This window comes from Tripterygium wilfordii, chromosome 4, assembly GCF_013401445.1.
Source record: "Tripterygium wilfordii isolate XIE 37 chromosome 4, ASM1340144v1, whole genome shotgun sequence".
Taxonomy (NCBI): domain Eukaryota; kingdom Viridiplantae; phylum Streptophyta; class Magnoliopsida; order Celastrales; family Celastraceae; genus Tripterygium; species Tripterygium wilfordii.
This window is the reverse complement of record NC_052235.1, coordinates 12441424-12464220: the sequence shown is the minus strand read 5'-3', so window position 1 is coordinate 12464220 and position 22797 is coordinate 12441424. Positions and strand designations below refer to the sequence as shown.

The following is a 22797-nucleotide window of genomic DNA, read 5'->3' as shown; positions in this document are numbered from 1 at the left end:
ATGAGTGAAAATAACATAATTAAAGTCTAGACAAGAGCTGAATTTGACTTTAATTGAGATATCTAATAAATTAATGTGAATGAAAATAACACAATTAAAGTCTAGACAGGAGCTGAATTTTATCAAGTCCTCCTCCTATTTGACTTTAATGTATTATCTATTAATTTATTTATATGAAAATTTGGTAGAGATGCGGTTATTGAATTGATGGCTTGGCAAAACTAAACCCCTAAACATGCATACTAATCACATTAAATATGCAATAAACTAAACTACACTACTTACACTACTTTCCATTATTTCCACTACCCTATTACATGGTTTACATTTACAAGAATATACATGCCAAATAAAAATAAGATAAAAATATATACAAAATAATAAATAATTCAAATACAAATACAAATATGACCACAAAGCCCGGTCCAATCTCCAAGTAAACTTTTCAGCCCAAGTCCTTTAAATTACCTCTTGACCCATGTGATCCACTCAGTCCAAGCCCGACATCAAACACAAAAATGGGTTAAAATTGTGCTCAAATGCCATAGAAACTCAAATCAAATCAAGTCCATATACATTATAAGCACACATATACAAACACATATATACAAATACACCTATATAAATATACAAAACGGGATGTATACATACAAACACAGATATAGAATATATATATATATATATATATATATATATATATATATATATATATATATATATATATACACACACATACACACTGTACATATATATATGCACGCACTATATATATATATGCACACACACACAATGCACACATATACACACGCCCACTGCATATATATATACACACACACTGCACACCTATATATACATACGCTATACATATATATACACATCCATGTAAACACATATATATGCAGAGATCAATATATGCTTACACGGAATACAGGAGGCAAAATCCAAACATAGAGTCTCAAAATGGGAACCGAGGCATGGATCTAAGAATATGGGTCCAGAAAATGGATCTAAGAACAAATCAGAAAAAGAACAGAATCACAATAGCATGGAGCATCGAGTACGAATGTGAATCCAGAGAAATAGGAAACAGGGCATCAAAAACACATACATAAGATAGCACCAAATCTAAACAACAACAAATGCATCTTTTAGAAGATTAAAACCAGAGACAAAACTAGAACCCGCATCCTACTGCTCTGAAATAGAACCATAAGCTCACAACAAAAGTGGAATCAAGAAAATGGTAGAGAAGTAAATCAAAGCATATGGCTACCTTTTCCGATTTTGCTCCTCTCTTCTCGATCCGACGGCGGGTCTTCTCTCTTTTTCCTCCCACGGTTTTCTCTCCACTTCCTTCCTTTGTCCTCCTTCTATTCTTCTTTCCTCCAAAACTTTTTTTCTTCTTCTTTCTCTTTCTTTCTTTTCTCTTTTTCTTCTCCTTTTTCTCCTTTCTCTTTTTACTTTCGGCTACTTTTTTCTTATATATATATTTTTATTTTTTATATGATATATATATATATTATTATTATTATTATTATTATTTTTTGTATTTTGTATTTTCTTTTTGGCCGGACGAAAACCGGATACTACACCAAGCTAAGAAGTTGGCATTATCATTGATCACTGTTGCTAGATAAAAAAGTTGTGTAAAACTGTGTTACCTTCATTGAGTCTACACGTTACATTATATAGTGATACAGTCACCATTGAGTATAATACAAAGTTGGTAATAATATCACAATGATAAGGAAACTAAATCAATCTAACTAATGTAAATACAATCAAGAGATTTAGTTGACTTCTTGTATATGCGGAGATCACGGAGAGATTACGGTATCACAACAAAAGTGGAATCAAGAAAATGGTAGGGAAGTAAATCAAAGCATATGGCTACCTTTTCCGATTTTGCTCCTCTCTTCTCGATCCGCGGCGGGTCTTCTCTCTTTTTCCTCCCACGGTTTTCTCCCACTTCCTTCCTCTGTCTTCGTTCCCTTCTTCTATTCTTCTTTTCTCCCCCAAAAACTTTTTTTTCTCTTTTTCTTCTTTCTCTTTCTTTCTTTTCTCTTTTTCTTCTCCTTTTTCTCCTTTCTCTTTTTTACTTTCGGCTACTTTTTTCTTATATATATATTTTTATTTTTTATATGATATATATATTATTATTATTATTATTTTTTGTATTTTGTATTTTTTTTTTGGCCGGACGAAAACCGGGTACTACAGCTGCCCTCCTTTGGATGTCTTTTATGAAATAAAAGGCAAACAAAGGCGTAGTCAACCGAGTTTCGTACGGGACTGAAATGCACGGGATCATTGTGGCCATTCCCGGCTTGGTCAAAAGTTTGTGCAAGAAAATAAAGGGTCACGGGATCACAAGGCCATTCCCGGCTTGGCCAATGTTTTTTTTTTTTTTTTTTTTTTTGGTGAAAAGGTGCTCGGGATCACTGTAGCCATTCCCGGCTTGGCTGAAAATTTTTGATTTTTGATTTTTTTTTATTGTGAAAAAGGTGCTCGGGATCATTGTAGCCATTCCCGACTTGGCTGGAAAAGATTTTTTTGATTTGATTTGATTTTTTTTGATATTTGATTTGATTTTTTTTTTATTTTTTTGAGAAAAAGGTGCTCGGGATCATTGTAGCCATTCCCGAATTGGCTGGAAAAGATTTTTTTGATTTTTAAAATTTTTTTTTATTGAGAAAAAGGTGCTCGGGATCACTGTAGCCATTCCCGGCTTGGCTGAAAATTTTTTATTTATGCAGTGATGATGCATGCACTGACCTATTTTGCTCAATTATGAATGTCTCATGAATGAATGGATGCATGTTTTCTCATGGTTTTGCCATCCTCCAACAAGCGCACAATTACGAATTGCTAAACCAAATTTGTTTCTCTGTCAGGGTTGACTTTCTGACTCACTGAGCTTTCAATGTATCTTCTCTAATCTGATTAGTGAAGGCCTTTTTCCGTTCTGGATCCCAGCTCTTGAGCTATCTCTTTTCCTTTTCCAATGTGCATTCCCATAATCAATTCATTTTCCCTGAAATTTACATGTTCGTACGCATCTGAATTCAAAGCTACCCATTTATCTGAATTTCCTTATTCAAATCTTTTTTTTTTTTTTTTTTTTGCACGGCTTAGGAATGTGAGCTTCTTTTTCCTGCTAACACCTGCTTCAGCTTCAGGCTTTTCACTCAGATCCTTTCCAGCTTAGGATGCCAAAATCCATCAACTTCCTATCAAAAGTATTGTCCTGATGCACTCATTATATTTTCTGTCAAAACTTTGTCAGTGATAAATTCAAAAGTACAGCCATGCTTGTCAATTATTGAAAGCAAATGATAATAATTTGTTTTTGGAGTATGAGATGAGAATTGAATTGGGATATGGAAAAAGATGCCACAAGTGACAAAACCGAAGAAATGAATTTCCTCACAATTTGTTTTTTGGAGTATGAAATGAGAATTGAATGGAGATATGTAAAAGATGCCACAAGTGACAAAACCGAAGAAATGAATTTCCTCACAATTTGTTTTTTGGAGTATGAAATGAGAATTGAATGGAGATATGTAAAAGGAGACTACAAGCAACAAAATTGAAGAAATGAATTTCCTCACAATTTTTATTGAAAAGGATAGGTGGTAATAAAATATTTTAAAATGAAATATGTACAAGAAAGTAGAGAAATCAAAGGCAGAAAGGACAAACCGAGCTTATTCAAGATGAAATATGTGATAATTCAAAGATTGCACCAAAATTGCCCCAATTTTGGTGTGCACCCAATTAACAATAATCAAATCTGACTTGTATGAGGTTATCTCTGAACCTTCCATTTCTGCCAACAAACTTCTTCTTCTATGTAACAGACTAACACCTTAGCAAGGTAAAATATCTGATGGTATCAAAAGCACCCCAAAATCTGCCCCAGTTTTGGGTACATGTCCAATTAACTGATCTCCAACCCTTTAATTACGAAATTAATTTTGCACTCCCACCTATGTCAATGTGAGACAAGTTAACAGCCAACTCAGGCACCACTCATCAATTCAACAAACTCGTAATCCAACCATCCTTCTTCAAACAATCTGAAATTTGAACTTGCAGCCCAAATTGAAACGCCTGTGAGGGTTTTTTCACTTAAGCAGAATTTTTTTTTTTTTTACCCCTATTTTTGCCTAGAGCGCCCTTGCGGGTTTTAACTCTAGCGGTTTTTTTTTTTTTTTGTATATTCCTAATTTTGCCTAGAGTACCCTTTCGGGTTTTCACTCTAGCGGTTTTTTTTTTTTTTTTTTTTTCCTACCAATAAAACTTAACAACTTCCTTGAAATTGTCCCGAATGTGCATTTTGAGGGGTTCAACTTCAACTAGTGTCTTCTCAACCTTTTGAACAAACTTTTCCAAGTTAATCATGTGATATTCATCCTCACTTGGCTTAGCAATCATGTCATCCACATACACCTCAATCTCTTTATGCATCATATGATGAAACAGAGTGACCATGGCTCGCTGATAAGTAGCTCCAGCATTTTTGAGACCAAATGGCATGACTTTGTAACAAAAGGTACCCCATAAAGTGTTGAAAGTAGTTTTCTCCTGATCCTCTGGTGCCATCTTGATCTGATTGTAACCCGAAAATCCATCCATGAAAGAGAAAGTAGAATGTCTAGCTGTATTATCCACCAAAACATTGATATGGGGAAGAGAAAAAATTATCCTTCGGGCTTGCACGATTGAGATCTCTATAATCGACACATATCCGAACCTTACCATCCTTCTTAGGAACAGGTACAATATTTGCCATCCATTCAGGGTATCTAGCCACCGCTAAAAAAAACAACATCAAACTGTTTCTTCACTTCATCTCTTATTTTCAAAAGTATATCTGCCTTCAATCTCCTTAACTTTTTGTTTCTTTGGGGTACATTCTGGAATCAATGGCTTGTGGACAACAATACTTGTATCAAGACCGTGCATGTCCTGATAAGACCATGCAAATACATCCTGGTATTTTCTTCTTGGTATTCATGCAACAACTCTATCAATCTCTTTCTATCCTCTCCTTCAAAGGCTGCACCAATTCTAACTTCTTTTCTAATCTTCAGCTCCCAAATTAACAACTTCAGTCATTTACTTGCGTGATTGAATTATCTTTCCTTCTTGGTTAACTTGTCTCAACACTTCTGGCGACATCTCAGATTTATCCTCAATGTTCAAGTCAGATTCAACATTGTTAATGGGTGCCCCAAAATCTAGTTCATTAGGTTCATCTTCTTCATTATCATCAATTTCAATCCTGTCAAAATGGAATGTGAGAGATTTAGAATTTGCAAGTGATGGACAAATAAAGGCAAATAAATGTGGGAATGATGAGTGTAACAGGGCATCAGAAACATGGGAACATGGAAATATTGAACATGCAAAAGCCGTACTATAGAAATTTATCAAAGTAAAGTAAAGACATGCTCATTACTAAAACCCAATCAACGGTCGTGAGCTAGACCACAAATGGTAGTGCACAAGGATATTACTCTTGAAGGCTGTTGGTAGAAACTGACAATTCCAAATTGATTTACTGAGCTTAAAACCTAGACGACATGGCAAGGCTTAACAACAAAGTTTCGATCATCTTCCACAATAGCAACATGGAATTCCTTAAACTGCTCACATAACTCCCCAAAATTTACCTTAGCTTGATCCATTCCAACTTGATCAACAGGAAAATTAAGAGTCAATTTCCTCAAAGCTGCCCCAGTATCAGACGAGTTGACTTTTCCTAGAAAATCTCCAAAACTATCGAGAGCCAAGGGATCAACTTTATGACATTTGACTGATTATCATGGCTATTTACTCTTCCAAATCTGTAACTTTTTGACTTTGCTTCTGGACTAAGTCCTCTTCACTGTTCATTCTTCATTGTTTTAGCAATTCAACTGTAATCTTGTACGATAAGGATGGCAATGATATGAGTGAATTGGTGTTTTCCTTTCTCTCTTTTTTTCTTGTTTTTTTTTTCTTTTCTTTTCTTTTTTTTTCTTTCTTTTTTTTTCTTTTTACCACCTAAATGATGAGAAAAACCTTTATTAGTTAGTCAAATTTATTATTTATGCTCATGCATGACTGTGCATTTTATGTGGACTTATTAGTTTGTCAAATTACAAAGAATGTGCCTAGTGAACGCATGAGTATTAAAAGAACAAGTGTAAGATGTGTATGAACATGTATGGGTGATTAACAATTATGCAAGTATATATGGACATATACAAGTATATATGAACATGTATGAATGAATAACAGATGTATAAGTATATATGGATATGTAAGGATAATTAACAAGTGTACAAGTATATATGAACATGTATGGACTAATAACAAGTGTGCACATATGTATGGATATGTATGGATGATTAACAAGTATGCACATATGTACAACCTAGGCTAATATATTCATGGCAAGGGTATGAAAGATGAATATGTGTGATTGAATGTATCTATACAGGGGTAATCTAACTAATGCATCCAATGTATATGAACATGTAAGTGATGGGTAAAGGTAAAGGTATTTAAATGTACAGGAAAATTACACAATATGTGAAAATAAATAGTTAGGGATAGGGATGCCCCTTTGTTCCTAAAATGGGTAATACCGCCTAAAAATTTCTGGAGGTTTAGAACCATGGCTATGGTTTATCTATGGTGCATATGGTTGGTTTAACTAACTAATCACGAGGTCTCTGGATCAGGTGGCTTTTGCTCCATTGGATCACAAAAGCCCATCCCTTAATGTTATAAGAGGACGTCAATCCAGGAATGTGTCTTTCTCCACCCATACAGGGAAGTGAATCCCATGAAAGTGGTAGGTCAACCTTCACTAATCACTAAGCAACTCGGGTATAGGGTTATGTGTGTGCAGTGATAAGTGAATGTGTGTGTGGGGGCATACAAATCAATATCCCTAACATTCAAATTCCACAAAGCCCGTTTCTGAGGAAGATATCTACAACATTGAACAAATCCATCAAATTCTTCAAATTTAATATACAAATACAAATAGAACTAACATAAAAACTATACAAGAAAAGCACAAAAATCAATCATACAGGCTCAACCCCTTTGGTATAAAAACCAATGTCCCCAGCAGAGTCGCCAGTTGTCGCAACCAGGGTCACGACGCGGATCGGCGATAAAAGGATGAAAAATGATTTAGAAAATTGTTTAGAGTCGCCACCAATTGATATAAGTGCAATTGGACACTAAACATGTGATCTACGAACCAGAAAATGGGTAAGGGGGTCTATTGAGTGTGGGGAAGGTGTTAGGCACCCCACAACTCCCTAAAAGGTTACCTTGATTGATATGTATGCTTTTTCTTAAAAAATTTGTTTGTGATGTTTTTGATTTTAAAAGATAACGTAATTAAAGCTAGGCAAGAGCTGAATTTTATCAAGTCCTCCTCCTAAAGAACTTTAATTCACGTATCTAATAAATTAATTTATCATTTATTTAAATAAAGATAATACAATTAAAATCTAGGCAGGAGCTGAATTTTATCAAGTCCTCCTCCTATTTGACTTTATTGTAAGTATCTAATAAATTAATATGAGTGAAAATAACATAATTAAAGTCTAGACAGGAGCTGAATTTGACTTTAATTGAGATATCTAATAAATTAATGTGAATGAAAATAACACAATTAAAGTCTAGGCAGGAGCTGAATTTTATCAAGTCCTCCTCCTATTTGACTTTAATGTATTATCTATTAATTTATTTATATGAAAATTTGGTAGAGATGCGGTTATTGAATTGATGGCTTGGCAAAACTAAACCCCTAAACATGCATACTAATCACATTTATGCAACAAACTAAACTACACTACTTACACTACTTTCCATTATTTCCACTACCCTATTACATGGTTTACATTTACAAGAATATACATGCCAAATAAAAATAAGATAAAAATATATACAAAATAATAAATAATAAAAATACAAATACAAATATGACCACAAAGCCCGGTCCAATCTCCAAGTAAGCTTTTCAGCCCAAGTCCTCTAAATTACCTCTTGACCCATGTGATCCACTCAGTCCAAGCCCGACATCAAACACAAAAATGGGTTAAAATTGTGCTCAAATGCCATAGAAACTCAAATCAAATCAAGTCCATATACATTATAAGCACACATATACAAACACATATATTCAAATACACCTATACAAATATACAAAACGGGATGTATACATACAAACACAGATATAGAATATATATATATATATATATATATATATATATACACACACACATACACACTGTACATATATATATGCACGCACTATATATATATATGCACACACACACAATGCACACATATACACACGCCCACTGCATATATATATACACACACACTGCACACCTATATATACATACGCTATACATATATATACACATCCATGTAAACACATATATATGCAGAGATCAATATATGCTTACACGGAATACAGGAGGCAAATCCAAACATAGAGTCTCAAAATGGGAACCGAGGCATGGATCTAAGAATATGGGTCCAGAAAATGGATCTAAGAACAAATCAGAAAAAGAACAGAATCACAATAGCATGGAGCATCGAGTACGAATGTGAATCCAGAGAAATAGGAAACAGGGCATCAAAAACACATACATAAGATAACACCAAATCTAAATAACAACAAATGCATCTTTTAGAAGATTAAAACCAGAGGCAAAACTAGAACCCGCATCCTACTGCTCTGAAATAGAACCATAAGCTCACAAGAAAAGTGGAATCAAGAAAATGGTAGGGAAGTAAATCAAAGCATATGGCTACCTTTTCCGATTTTGCTCCTCTCTTCTTGATCCGCGGCGGGTCTTCTCTCTTTTTCCTCCCACGTTTTTCTCCCACTTCCTTCCTCTGTCTTCGTTCCCTTCTTCTATTCTTCTTTTCTCCCCCAAAAACTTTTTTTTCTCTTTTTCTTCTTTCTCTTTCTTTCTTTTCTCTTTTTCTTCTCCTTTTTCTCCTTTCTCTTTTTACTTTCGGCTACTTTTTTCTTATATATATATTTTTATTTTTTATATGATATATATATATATATTATTATTATCATTATTTTTTGTATTTTGTATTTTGTATTTTTTTTTTAGCCGGACGAAAACCGGGTACTACAAGAACCCTAGAACAATAGAGAAGCATCACGTGCGTCTCCTCTCGATCTTTTCGGCTGTGCGCGAACAAGAAACCCATCTCACGACTTTGATTCTTTGTGCCTTCTTCATCAAGTGAGTATCTTCGATTTCAATTCTGGTTTTTTACGCAATTCTAGATTTGAGACCCATATTTATCTACGGTTGTTCTTCTTGCCAAACTATAGAGAAGAGCAAGAGTGTGTCGATTCTAGCATCTTCTTCATAATCGGTAAGATCTTTCATTTAAATTCTTGTTTTGTACCAAATTAGCTGGATCAGAGACCCATCTTTCCATAGGGATTCTTTAGTTTAGCTAGATTTGAGAGTGTTTTGTGTTTTGGTTGTTTAGAGTGTTTCGATTCTTGTGTATTGTTTTTGGTTGTTTTGTGTTGGTTTTTGTTTTGTATCTTATTAGTTGGATCTTTCCCTACGGATGTTCTTCTTGCGACACCCTCTGTCACTTTCCAATTACGGTTTCTGTTTTTCAGGAAGAGTATAGGGTGTCATTAATAAACTCAGTTTAGACACATGGTTGCACTTGGTTCTACTTTTTTTACGTTGCTGAACCAGTATTTGAACTTATGATTCCTGACTACTTGTTTATGTATACTTTACTCATTATAAACTCAGTGTAGACACATGATTGCAGTTGGTTTTACCTGTTTAAGTTGCTGAAGTGGTATTTGAACTTATGATTCCTGACTACTTGTTTATGTATACTTAACTCATTATAAACTCAGTTTAGATGAATAATTGCACTTGGTTCTAAGTAGTTGAACTTCTGATTCCTTGCTACTTGTCTATGTATACTTTTTGATGTCCATCTTACACAAAATCGAGGAATGGATCCCAACTCTCCCTTACACCAGCATGCATCGCTGAACACTGATCTTGACGATGTCAGTCAGCACCCAAGGGTCAATCCAATGCAATGGTCCACTGATTTGACATTCGCCCTGCCGCCAATAATGTCGCGCAAGCAGCTGCCTTTGCATCCTTCTTTCAACAGCAATTTAGTGCCTAACAACAGCCATCGATGAAGCTAATGCAATCAAATGCGGCATGACAGTTTCACGAAAATGTTGATTCTCGAATGCCCTTCTCACAAATCGGATAAAGATCAATATAGGGGACCAATCGAAAATCTCCTAATTGGAAGGTGACTGAGGATGTCGAACTTGTCAATCATGGGTCAGAATATCAGAGGACCAGATTATTGAAAATGGACAAGCTCATAATGTGTTATGGTTGAGCATATGGAATGAATTCAAATTGCGAATGCCAGGGACAAAACGTGCTCAGAGAGCATGCGAGAATAGATGGGCTATGATTCAAGTATATGATTCAAGTAGATATTTCAAAGTGGAGGGCCATCGTGAAGAGGGTTCAAAGAGTTAGGGCAAGTGGGACTAATCCAAATGACGAGGTTAAATTGTCTTTTTCTTGATTGAAACTATTTTATTCTGTGTATGATCATTATAGTAGGTATGGTATAGTACATACTTAATAATTTCTGTTTTTTTCCTGCAGTGGGTAGCTGCCCTAATGGTCTTCAAAAAAGACCATGGAAGAGATTTCAAACTCATACACTGTTGGGAGCTACTTTGTACATGCTCAAAATGACATATTTCTACAGATGAGAAAGAGGCAAGGGATGCTGGCCAGGGAGGCAGAGGTGGCAATAATCGATCAAGGATTTCGAACAGTTCTCATGGATTGCCATTTCCCAATGTCTCTGCATCATCCTCACCGGGGCTCGATGATGATCCTGATTCTTACAGCCCTGCCATTGATCCTACAATTGATGCCACACCAACATCTGAATCACTCATTAACACTGTCAGAAACAATGAAAGGGTGCACATCTTTCACGAGCTAGCCATCATTAGACTATTAGGGAGGAAAGCGGCAAAGGAGAAACGCCGCCTTGTCATGGGAATTGGCTCTCAAGCCTCCTCGGCTGCAAGTGAAAAGCTCTCATCCACTGTCAATGCTCGAAGAGAATCATCAAAGACTAGATTGGAATCAATCAAGCAAATCAGTGAGGAGCAAGCATTCCATGTGACCAAGATGGCTAAGTTGGATACTCTAGAGAAAGCTCTCAAGATCACCACGCAGTTTGCAGATGCTGAGAAGGGGCTGGCAAGGGTGAAGGATCTTGACGATCTAGACAAAGAGTTTAGAACTAAGTGTGGCATTAAATTGATGCATTATATTTAAATTGTATGTCAATATGGTATACACCAATGTCGTTCAATGTCTGAATTTCAGTGATTCGAGCATTAGAGTTTTCACCAACAAGTGCTAGAATACTACGTGAAGGAATGGAAGGGACCAATTTGGATCCAGTCAATCTTTGCAACAGATTCAATGTAGCGGACCCACTAGATGATGAACTTTAGACGAATCTGTTGAGCCACCAGGTTTTTGGATTACTTTAAATGCTTTATTTGGACCATTGAAGTAACTGTTTTCAGTTGCTTTTCTGTTTGTATAATAATTTGCATCTGATGCTTACTTTTATGGATTATGAGATTTTTGGATTATGATATTTCTAGAATTAGTTTATGCATTCGAATACATGATTTCTGGATTACTTTCATATGCACTGTCAAATTGGTTTCTTTAATAACATCAGTAGATGACGTTAAGTAATACCAAAATGATGATACATTCATTACACTTACCTTAAACCAACATCTAACACATACCAAAGAAAAGCCGAAGTGTAGATAGGATACCTGAGAACTACATATGGGCAGTCTCTCCACCAAAATTATTCCAAAGATGTACCATAAGGTCATTCCGAAGCATACCATTAATGGACCTATCACGAACTTGCTACATGCGTGAAGATATGAAACATCCCAGTAGCCCTTCATCATGCTTAAGCAGGCCGACTGACAGTACTCCATCGAGAACAGGCTGCCATGGGTCGATATTCAAACGTTGCTCATCTTCGATTATCATATTATGAAGAATAATGCAACAGTTCATAATATTTGTGATGGTTTCTTCATCCCAAAATTGAATCGGTCCCCGAGTTATTGCCCATTTTGCTTGCAACATACTGAAAGCTCTTTTGACATCCTTTCTTGCCGCCTCTTGTTTCTTTGCAAAATGTTTCTCCATCTCATTTAGCGGGTGCTTGAGTGTTTGGACCAATGTGGCATAGTAAGGGTAGGTGCAATTGGTCAAATAGTAGGGAATGTCGTACATCCTTCCATTTACTTTATACGGAATGTTTGGTGTTTGGCACTGAATGAACTTGTCAAAAAGAGGAGAGTGGTCTTGAACGGATACATCATTGTATGATCCAAGTATATCGAAGAAAGAATGTCATATCCAAAGATCTTGAGATACAACAGCCTCTAGCACCATTGTGGGCCTCCTATAGTGGCCAACGTACTTGATAGGTATGATAATACCTATTGTTTTTGGTAGAAATCTCCCCCTCTTAAGCTTCCTTTTGATAAATAATGAGTGTATTTATGTGTTGATTTGTATTTTGATAGGTTGATTGCGGTTTGGATGAAAAGCGACGGAAAATGGGCTGAATTGAAGGAAATGTCCACCGACCTTCGTGTGTTCAAATAGTCATAAATTTCTGTCATGTTATTGTAATCGCGTAAAATAAAAGGCATTAGAAACTAGACATCTCAAGCTTTCCGTAGAAGCTAAAATCAGGCAAATCGGAGGTCATATGGAGACGTTATGGTCATTTGAATTGTGGGACTAGGCGTAACGCGCCTAGGCGCACCATTGTGCACGCCCAGAATAATTTATGCACGCCCAGTCCAGAGAGCATTTGATGTGAAGATGATTGAAAATATATACCACGCCTAGGATTGAGCCTAGGCGTGGTATGCCTAGGCGTGAATTCAACACGCCTAGGCGCAAAAGGCAGATTTTGGGTGTGTTTTAATTCGCGATTTTCCCGAGCGGAAGGGAACTTTTGACCAAAAACTGATTTTCTGGAGAGCGAAACCAGAGGGGGAAGGCGATTCTTGGAGCTAGGAGGAGAGATTCTTCAGCTCAACTTGGATTTACTCAACTAATTGGGTTTATTCATGATTTTCTCATCTCTCCTCTTGTGTTTTTCTCTCATTATGTGTAACTAAACCTCTTTTGCCAAGGCTAGGTTGAAGCCTTGGGTTTGATGATTTTGTTTATGACTTGATTCACATATATATGAGTTGATTTAGGTATAAATCTTGTGTTTCTATGTTTGATTGCAATTTCTTCATGCTTGTGGTGTTTGGCCAACACTTTAGGTTTTTGGATGAAATTGTTTGGAGAATTTGCTTAGACAATAATATGTCAAGTAGATTATGCTTCTTGAAACACTTGATTATGAATGTGTCTCCCTTTAATTAGGTGACAATTTGTATGAATCCTAATCTCCATAGAACTTCATGAATTCCTATTCATGTTTAGACCAATAAGATGGCTAAAATGTATTTAGGAATATCCGACCTAGACCAATAAGATGGCTAGTAATCGATTTTAGGGAGATTTGGCTTAAGTGCGCTAAAACCGACTTAGGTACGGATTCGTTATGCCCGAATTAGCAAATATGTGTGTGAATTTATGTCATTGCAAGTCATTTCCCAAGGGGGATTCCGAAGCCTTGGTGTTCATCTCATATTCGTTAACTCATCTCATTTGCATTAGTTGCATCGTTATTCTAAGAAAATACCAAAAACACTTTGCTATTTGCTTGTTTTAGTTTAATTACCAAACCAAACAATCTTGAGTTGAACTTTACTTTTGATTGCATTGTCCATACATACATACAAATATACATTTGGATTAGACATAACACCGTCCCTGTGGATTCGACCCTTGCTTATCATTGTGTTGTAGTCGTCGACTAGTACACTTGCTAGTAAGGTTAATTTAGACCCAACAGTACTCGCCATGCCAGGCAGTATGACGATTTTTCCATTCCCAGTGCATACAATCTAAAGACCCGATTATCCGTGGAAACCCACGAGATTTATTCTCATCTAGTAATCGAATCAGTTCTCGCTCATTGGGAGATCTTAGATATTGCTCGGAGTACACATCCATGATTGTCTAACAAAAGATATGAACAGTCTCAATTGTCATTGTCTCCGCAATGCTAAGAGTTTCATCCTCACGATCAATGGGATTGTCGTAATCAAGTATGCGCAAGGATGCTGTAATTTTTTGGATGGATGAAAAACCTGCCTAACCAGTGCAATCATATTTCAATTGAAAATAAGGTTCAGCCACTTCTAAGTCGGCTCGGATACAATGGAACAACTCCCTTCGCATTCAGAAGCGGCGTCAAAACATGCTTAGAGGGTAAATGCAGTTAACAACAAAGTACTTCTTGACAAGCTTGTCGTGCACTCTGACACGATCATGATTTATAAATGTGCGTCTAGCAACTCTAGGTGGCTCGTACTCCTAAAAATCTGTAATACCTTGCTCTATCATGGTAATGTCATCAATCTTTTGTTGTTGTAGATCCAAAAATTGTTCCATAAGTTGCTGTTGAAATTGCCAATTAGAAGGACCCGCCATTGATTTTGCAAAAGCTTGAGTTTGAAGAATTAGGAAATTAGATAAGCAAGACTGGGGTAGAAGCTATTGAAAGTGTGAAGCGAAAATGTAGTCAGTCTAGTATTTATTGTAGTCGTTGAAAAAGTACAAGTGAATTCAAACGGAAAGTCAAATATTGAATTGCACCTGCGAGAGAAGGACATAATTGTTCACAGAAGGACCTGCCATTGTTCAATTATTGAATGAGAAATGATCAAATTAATTAAACTCTTTGAATTTTACACGAGTCAAACACTAGGACAACTTAATTACTTCATCTCAAAAATTGTTTTTAAATGACAAATTAATTGTTTATTTAATTCTTTGAACAATTTTTTTCACATCAGAATTTCGTGAATTATTATAACATAATTTGATTTTTATTATAGGAAAGGTGGAGGGAAGGTGAAGGTTGGTAGTTTGTTGGTTAGGTTTTTGGAGTGGTGGAACTTGTACCCATTGTGGGTGTATAGGAAATACACACTTCAAAACATAATTAGTGCATAAATTTTGAGACAATATCAAGTGAGTATCAAGGACATCGATTGTGGATGCTCTAACGAATACCAATAATAATAAAGCATCGAATGATACATCTTCAAAAGCATGTCATGGGACCACTGGGCTTGTTTGGGAATGTTGTGAGGTGCTGCGAGGTGTGGTGTGGTGTTGTGAGTTATAAAACTGTGGTGCTGTGAGGTGAGTTGGAACGCAAAAAGCTATTTGGCGCATCACTTTTAAAACTGTGGTGCGGTGTGGTGCTGTGAGGTGCATTTGGCGTATCTAAATTACGGTTATATTGGATGACTAATAATATTAATATAAAATCACTTAAGGTTTACATTGTACATTAATCTAAAATAAAATAATTGACCTAATTTGATTACGTAGTGTAGTACCCGGTTTTCGTCCGGCCCAAAAAATAATAATATAGAAAAATAGAAAAAACTAAAATATAATAATAATAATAATCCAAAAGCCCGTTCTGGAGCCCACATGCTTACAAAAAAATCGAAGCCTATTTCTTGGACCCACAAACATGTAAAAAATCCTAAAGCCCATTTCTTGGGTCATAAGCCTATAAAAATTCAAACCCAAACCCAATACAACAAAACCCTAGAAAATATCTAAAAAATAGGAGAATTAAATAAATGATAAATAAAACCTTTAAAAAGGAAATGTGACACCTTTTAGGTTTTGGCAAAAAACATAGGAAAATACCAAAATATTAGTTTCTTAGGATTTCTAAGGAGAAAATAAATAGGGTTTGGGGGGACATTTTGGTAAAAGGATGAAATAGGGTTTTATAGGGATATGGTATAAAAGAAAGAGAGATTGTGGGAGAGACGCAGCCAACAAAAGGAGAGGGAGGCGCCGCACAAGAAGAAAAGGGGGAAAAAAGGAAAAAAAAGAAAAACAAAAAAAAGAGAGAAAAGAGTGTGAAAGCAGCCGCACAAGGAGACAAAAAAAAAAGGAGAAAATGGGTCTCTCGTGAGAGAAAGAATGGAGAGCCGCCGGAGAGCAAAAAAAAAAGAAGAAAAACAGAGGAGAGAAAGAAGGGAGAAGAACCAGCCACATAACTAGGAAAAGAGAAGGAGGACCAAAATCGCTGCACAAAGGAGAATCGGGGATAAAGAAGTCGCATCAACTTGGTTCTAGTCTCCAAGGGTAACGATTCCATTACACTCTAACTTGAATTTGGTTCTATTTCTTTGTTTTTGTTCCTTTGTTGCAATTTTTTGTATCTTTCGGGTTCTACTTTTGAGGGAGTATAGTCTACACGGGTCTCCCATTTCTAGTTCCATCTCCTCGGTTTACTTCTCGGAAGCACATTCGATTTCGATTCTTATGGCTTGAATCTTGGTTTGTTCACCATATGGATAACTGATTTCGCACATCTGGTTTTCATATTTGATTCTTGTGGCTTTGGATACCCCTATTTGTATATGTATATAGGCTGAGTTTTGATGTTCATATATGTATATATGCCGGTTTATGCATGTATACAGTGTGTGTGTATATATATATATATATAATATATATATATATATATATAAGGTATATGCAGTACAGTGTATATGTATATGGGGTGTGTATACATATATTGGTCTTTATATGTATATGTGTGTTTATATGCGCATGTATATGTATATACAGTGTGTGTATATATATGTATAGTGTATGTATATATAGGTGTGCAGTGTGTGTACATATATATGCAGTGGGCGTGTGTATATGTGTGCATTGTGTGTGTGTATATGTGTGTGGGTGTGTGCATATATATATAGTGCACGCATATATATATATACAGTGTGTATATATTCAGTATCTGTGTTTGTATGTATACATCTCGTTTTGTATATTTGTGTAGGTGTATTTGAATATATGTGTTTGTTTATATGTTTATGATGTATACGCAGTTAATTTGATAATGAATTTTTATGGCATTTGAGTACAACTTTAACCCTTTATGTTGTTTGTTTTTGAATGTGGATCGGGCTCGACTCTATTTGGGCCGAACTTGATGTCACTTGGGTCGGAATACATATTTGGAGAATGGATTGGGCTTAAGTAATGGACCGGGCTTAGTGGCCATATTTGTATTTGTATTAGTTATCATTTGTTATTTGTATATATTTTTATCTTATTTTTGTTTGGCATATATATCCTTGTAAATGTAAGTTATGTAATAGGATAGTGGAAAAATATTGAAAATAATGTAGAGTAGTGTAATTTATATTTATGCATATTTAAATTGATTAGTATGCATGTTAGGGGTTGTTAGTTTAGAATGCATGTTTAGGATGTATATTAGAATTTTATGCATAGATCGTTTTTCACAAATCCTCCAATTCAACAACCACATATTTACCAAATTTTCACATAAACAATTAATAGATACTTCATTGAAGTCAAATAGGAGGAGGACTTGATGACATTCAGCTCCTGCCTAGACTTTAATTGTGTTATCCTTATTTAAACAAACGTAAATGATAATTTAATTTACTAGATACCTAAATTAAAGTTCATTAGGAGGAGGACTTGATGACATTCAGCTCCTGCCTAGGCTTTAATTATGTTATCTTTTCAAATTAAAGTGTCATTTGTATTTCTAAACACAATGATAAATTAATTTACTAGATACCTAAATTAAAGTTCATTAGGAGGAGGACTTGATGACATTCAGCTCCTGCCTAGGCTTTAATTATGTTATCTCTTCAAATTAAGGTATCATTTGTACTCGACAAATAATGGTGACTAAATTGAAGTTAATTAGGAGGAGGACTTGATGACATTCAGCTTCTGCCTATGCTTTAATTATGTTATCTTTTCAAATCAAAATATCATTTATATTGGACAAACAATTTTCAAGAAAAGCACACAGATCAATCTAGGTAACCTTTTAGGGAGTTGTGGGGTGCCTAACACCTTCCCCACACTCAATTGACCCCCTTACCTATTTTCTGGTTCGTAGACCATTTTTAGTGTCCAATTGCACTTAAATCAATTGGTGGCGACTCTAAATCATTTTTCATTCTTTCATCGCCGGTCCGCGTCGTGACCCCGGTTGCGACAACTGGCGACTCTGCTGGGGACATTGGTTTTCATACCAAAGGGGTTGAGCCTATATGATTGATTTTTGTGCTTTTCTTGTATAGTTTTTATGTTAGTTCCTATTTGTATTTGTATATTAAATTTGAAGAATTTGATGGATTTGTTCAATGTTGTAGATTTCTTCATCAGATATGGGCCTTGTGAGATTTAAATGTTAGGGATATTGGTTTGTATGCCTCCGCACACACATTCACTTATCACTGCACACACATAACCCTATACCCGGGTTACTTAGTGATTAGTGAAGGTTGACCTACCACTTTCATGGGATTCACTTCCCTGTATGGGTGGGGGAAGACACCTTCCTGGATTGACGTCCTCTTATGACATTAAGGGATGGGCTTTTGTGATCCAATGGAGCAAAAGCCACCTGATCTAGAGACCTCGCGATTAGTTAGTTAAACCACCCTGTGCACCAAAGATAAACCGTAGCCATGGTTCTAATCCTCCAGACATTTTTAGGTGGTATTACCCATTTTAAGAACAAAGGGGGCATTCCTATCCCTAACTATTTATTTCACATGCTTATATTATGTTGTATTCTTGTACATTTAGATACCATGTATCTTCATCCCTTATTTACATATTCATATGTACTTGACACATCAATTAGATTACACTTGTATACACATTTCTTAAACCACACGTGTTCATACATTTGCCATGTATATGTTAGCCTAGGTTGTACCCATGTGCGTGCTTGTTAATTATCCATACATGTCCATATATGCTTGCACACTCGTTAATCATCCATACATGTACATATATACTTTTCATATACATAACTATTGCACATATAATAGATCAATTTTTTTTAAATCATCTTGTTAATTGTAAGGAGTACCTAGGATTTGCACAAATAATAACCACATGCATGCATGTTCTTAAAATAAAATAAATGGGAACTAATGTCATTGTTTTCAAAATGCACAGAAAAATCATAAATAATCATAGCGCCCAAGAAGCACCATCGACACCCCTATCAGACTCGCCTACAATCAAGAATTATTGAGAATATGGAGCAGGAAACGGGTGAGCATAGTCAGAATCAGGATATAGCTGAACTGAAAGAGCAGATGGCCCTACTAATGAAGAATATGGCGTTGCTGATGAAAGGAAAAGGAGTAGTTGAAAATTCTGAAACACCAGAGGTTCCTGAGAATCATTGGCACCAAGAAGTACCAGTTTACCCACCCGGGTTCACTCCTGTCCGTAACCAATCTTTGCCTGGTTTGCACCAGCATCAGTATGTTTCTCAACAGGCAACGACTCAGAACCCAACGTACATTCATCAAGTTGATCCTCATGGGCATGAGAATCCCCTCCCAGTCGGTGCTGATACCGCGGGAACTTTTATTGGCGGGGTAGTAACTGAGGGAGTTCAGAATGAAGATAGTAACTCGATGGATGCGATTAAGAAGTTAGAAAAGCGACTAAGAGCTATGGAGGGTTTCAATGCTTCGGGAATGTTAAACCCAGCTAATTTGTGTCTTGTGAAGAATTTGAATGTTCCACATGACTTTGTACTACCAAAATTCAGTTTGTTTGATGGCACTGGAGTCCCTTTGGATCATTTAACGATGTATTGTCGGCGCATGCAGCCATATGCAAGCGATGAGAAAGTGTTGATGCATTATTTCCAAGATAGTCTGACTGGGGCAGCTCAAAGGTGGTTCAATACCCTTAATCCTTCATCAGTAGCTTCGTGGGAGGATTTGGCTGAAATGTTTATGAAGCAGTATAAGCATAACGAAGAAAAGATCCCTACCATTTACGATCTGCAGAACACAGCAATGAAAAGTGGGGAAAGCTTTAGGGAATTTGCCTATCGATGGAGGGATTTAGCAGCCCAGATAATTCCACCCCTTTCAGAAAAGGATTTGTTGAACGCTTTCATTGATGCTCTCCAGGAGCCTTATACTTCCAATCTGGCGGGAGGCGGTCATAGTAACTTAGCTGATATGATACAAGCAGGGGAGCGAGTTGAACGATGTATGAAGAGAGGTACTCTGTATTATCCCACCCTTGATAAATCAGACCCAGCTAAAGCAAGTAAAGGCAAGAAGGCTGAAGTGCATTCTGTGAATTTTGATTCAAATCCAGCTGTTTATGGTGTGCCTACTTCAGATTATCGCCCTAGAAGCAATGCCCCAAGGATGTCAAGCCCAGGAGCCTACTATAATCATACCCACACCCAAAATCCTTATCCACCCCGATTCAATGCACCATTACCCAATCAATACTCGCAAAACCCAAACACTTACCAAAACTTCCAAAACCCAAACACTTACCAAAATTTTCAAAACCCAAACACTTACCAAAACCCTCGTCCAAATTTCCAAAGCCAAAGACCCAGAAGGCCCGTTGAGCATTTCGATCCTTTGCCCATAACCTATGCTGAATGCTTCACGAAACTTCAAGCGCAAGGAGCAGTAGCTCCTGTTCCGGGACGGGTCCACCAACCTCCATATCCCCATTGGTATGATCCTAATGCTACATGCTTATATCATGGAGGTACACCCGGGCACTCAACTGAAGGATGTTTACAATTCAAAAGGATAGTCCAGGGGATGATTGAAGCGAAATGGCTGGATCTTAGTGCAATCAATAAACCAAATATCAACAACAATCCATTGCCTAATCATGAGAAAGAGGGGGTGAATGCCATTGAAGAATTTTGTGCTACAAAAAGATGGGTATCAGAGATTGCGATGCGTTGGGCCAGTTGTTTATGGTGTTGAGGAAAGAAGGATTAGTTGAGGAAATGGCAGTGGATATGCCCGTTCAACGTGGACTTTTTGATGGCATGAAGACTTGTGAGTTCCATAGAGGACAAAGGGGACATGCTATTGAGAATTGTTGTGGCTTTCAGGAGAAGGTACAAGAGTTGATGGATTTGAAGATAATAAAGTTTGAAGTGAAAGGCCAATCAAATGAAGTCAGTGTTATAGGAGGATATTATCATGGGCCTAGGCCGAACCGTGCTCCGCAATTTGTCTTGCAGTATTATGTGGAAGATGCGCCACCAGTTGGGCCACTCAAACCAAAGATAGATCCTTTGTACAAGAATGACAAGGCTGTGCCATGGAATTATGAGGCTGAAGTTAGAGGAAAGGAAGGAGAAATGGTTGATAATATTTCTGGTGTCAGTGGAGTTACCCGGAGTGGGAGATGTTACACGAGAAATGAGCCAGAAGGGAATATGGTAGTGGATCTTGAAGCTGAACGCAAAAGAAAAGGGAAAGCAATACCTGAAGTTGAAGGATTTAGTTCTATTCCGGAAGAAGGTCTTTTTGTACGCCCAGATGAGAAAAAGAAAGTTGTAACTGATGTGGAAGTCCAGGAGTTCCTGAAAATTATTCGGCAGAGTGAGTACATGATAGTGGATCAATTGAAGAAAACCCCTGCAAAAATTTCGATCTTGGAGTTGATAATGAGTTCTGAACCGCATCGACAAGTCTTGATGAGAATGTTAAATCAGGCATACGTATCAGATAAGATTCCTACAGACTCTTTTGATGGCATTGTGGGAAATGTGTTAGCGTCCCATTTGTTGTCCTTTACTGAGGATGATATTCCGCCTGAAGGGATGGGGCACAACAAAGCTTTGCATATTTCAGCCATGTGTCGTGGAAAGGAATTAGCAAGTATTTTGGTGGATAATGGGTCATCACTCAATATTTTACCAAAGGAGACTTTTGAAAAGCTGCCGATTGACAGATCTTATTTAAGACCAGTGCCGATGGTAGTAAGGGCATTCGACGGAACACGTAGAGAGATTATGGGAGAAATTGAAATACCTTTACAGGTTGCAAGCGTAACTTTCAATGTACCATTTGTGGTAATGGATATCTCACCAACCTACAGTTGCCTGTTGGGACGACCTTGGATTCACACTGCAGGAGCCGTTCCCTCATCATTGCATCAGATGCTCAAGTTTGTTCATGATGGAAGGGTTTATATAGTAAAGGGCCAGTCAGAATGGATGGTTGCTAGTTTGTCTAATAATTCTCCTATTGATGCTCCGACAGAAGGGATTGAAAGTTCATTCCAATCTTTTGAAATTGCTAGTGCTAGCTATGTGAAGGAAGGACTTTCTCCCATAAAGCCACAAGTATCCAAGGTTACGAAGAATGTAGCAAAATTTATGTTGAAAAAGGGGTTTCGCCCGGGCGAAGGACTTGGTAAGAATCGACAAGGAATTACGAAGCCAGTAGAAATGGTGAAACATCCAGAACATTGGGGCTTGGGTTATAAGCCAACTAGGCTTGACAGGAACCGTGTGCAGGCAGAAAAACAGACAAAGAGGTTTGCTCGTCTGGAAGGAAAGGAGCTGGAAGTTGAAAAGAAACCGATTCCTTGGCTTTATGACAGTTTTGTGTATGGAGGGATGCAGAACAAGGTAAGTTTGGCTGATACT

General features: G+C 36.8%; 1 protein-coding gene across 1 annotated transcript; it reads right to left on the bottom strand.

The window, feature by feature from the left end:
• Nucleotides 1-12032: 12032 nt before the first annotated feature.
• Nucleotides 12033-14264, bottom strand: LOC119996971. Its single transcript, XM_038843749.1, has 2 exons — nt 14111-14264; nt 12033-12481 (listed from the first exon to the last, which is right to left on the bottom strand). The coding sequence occupies exons 1-2, from the start codon at nt 14262-14264 to the stop codon at nt 12033-12035; spliced, it is 603 nt and encodes a 200-aa protein (XP_038699677.1).
• Nucleotides 14265-22797: the final 8533 nt, after the last annotated feature.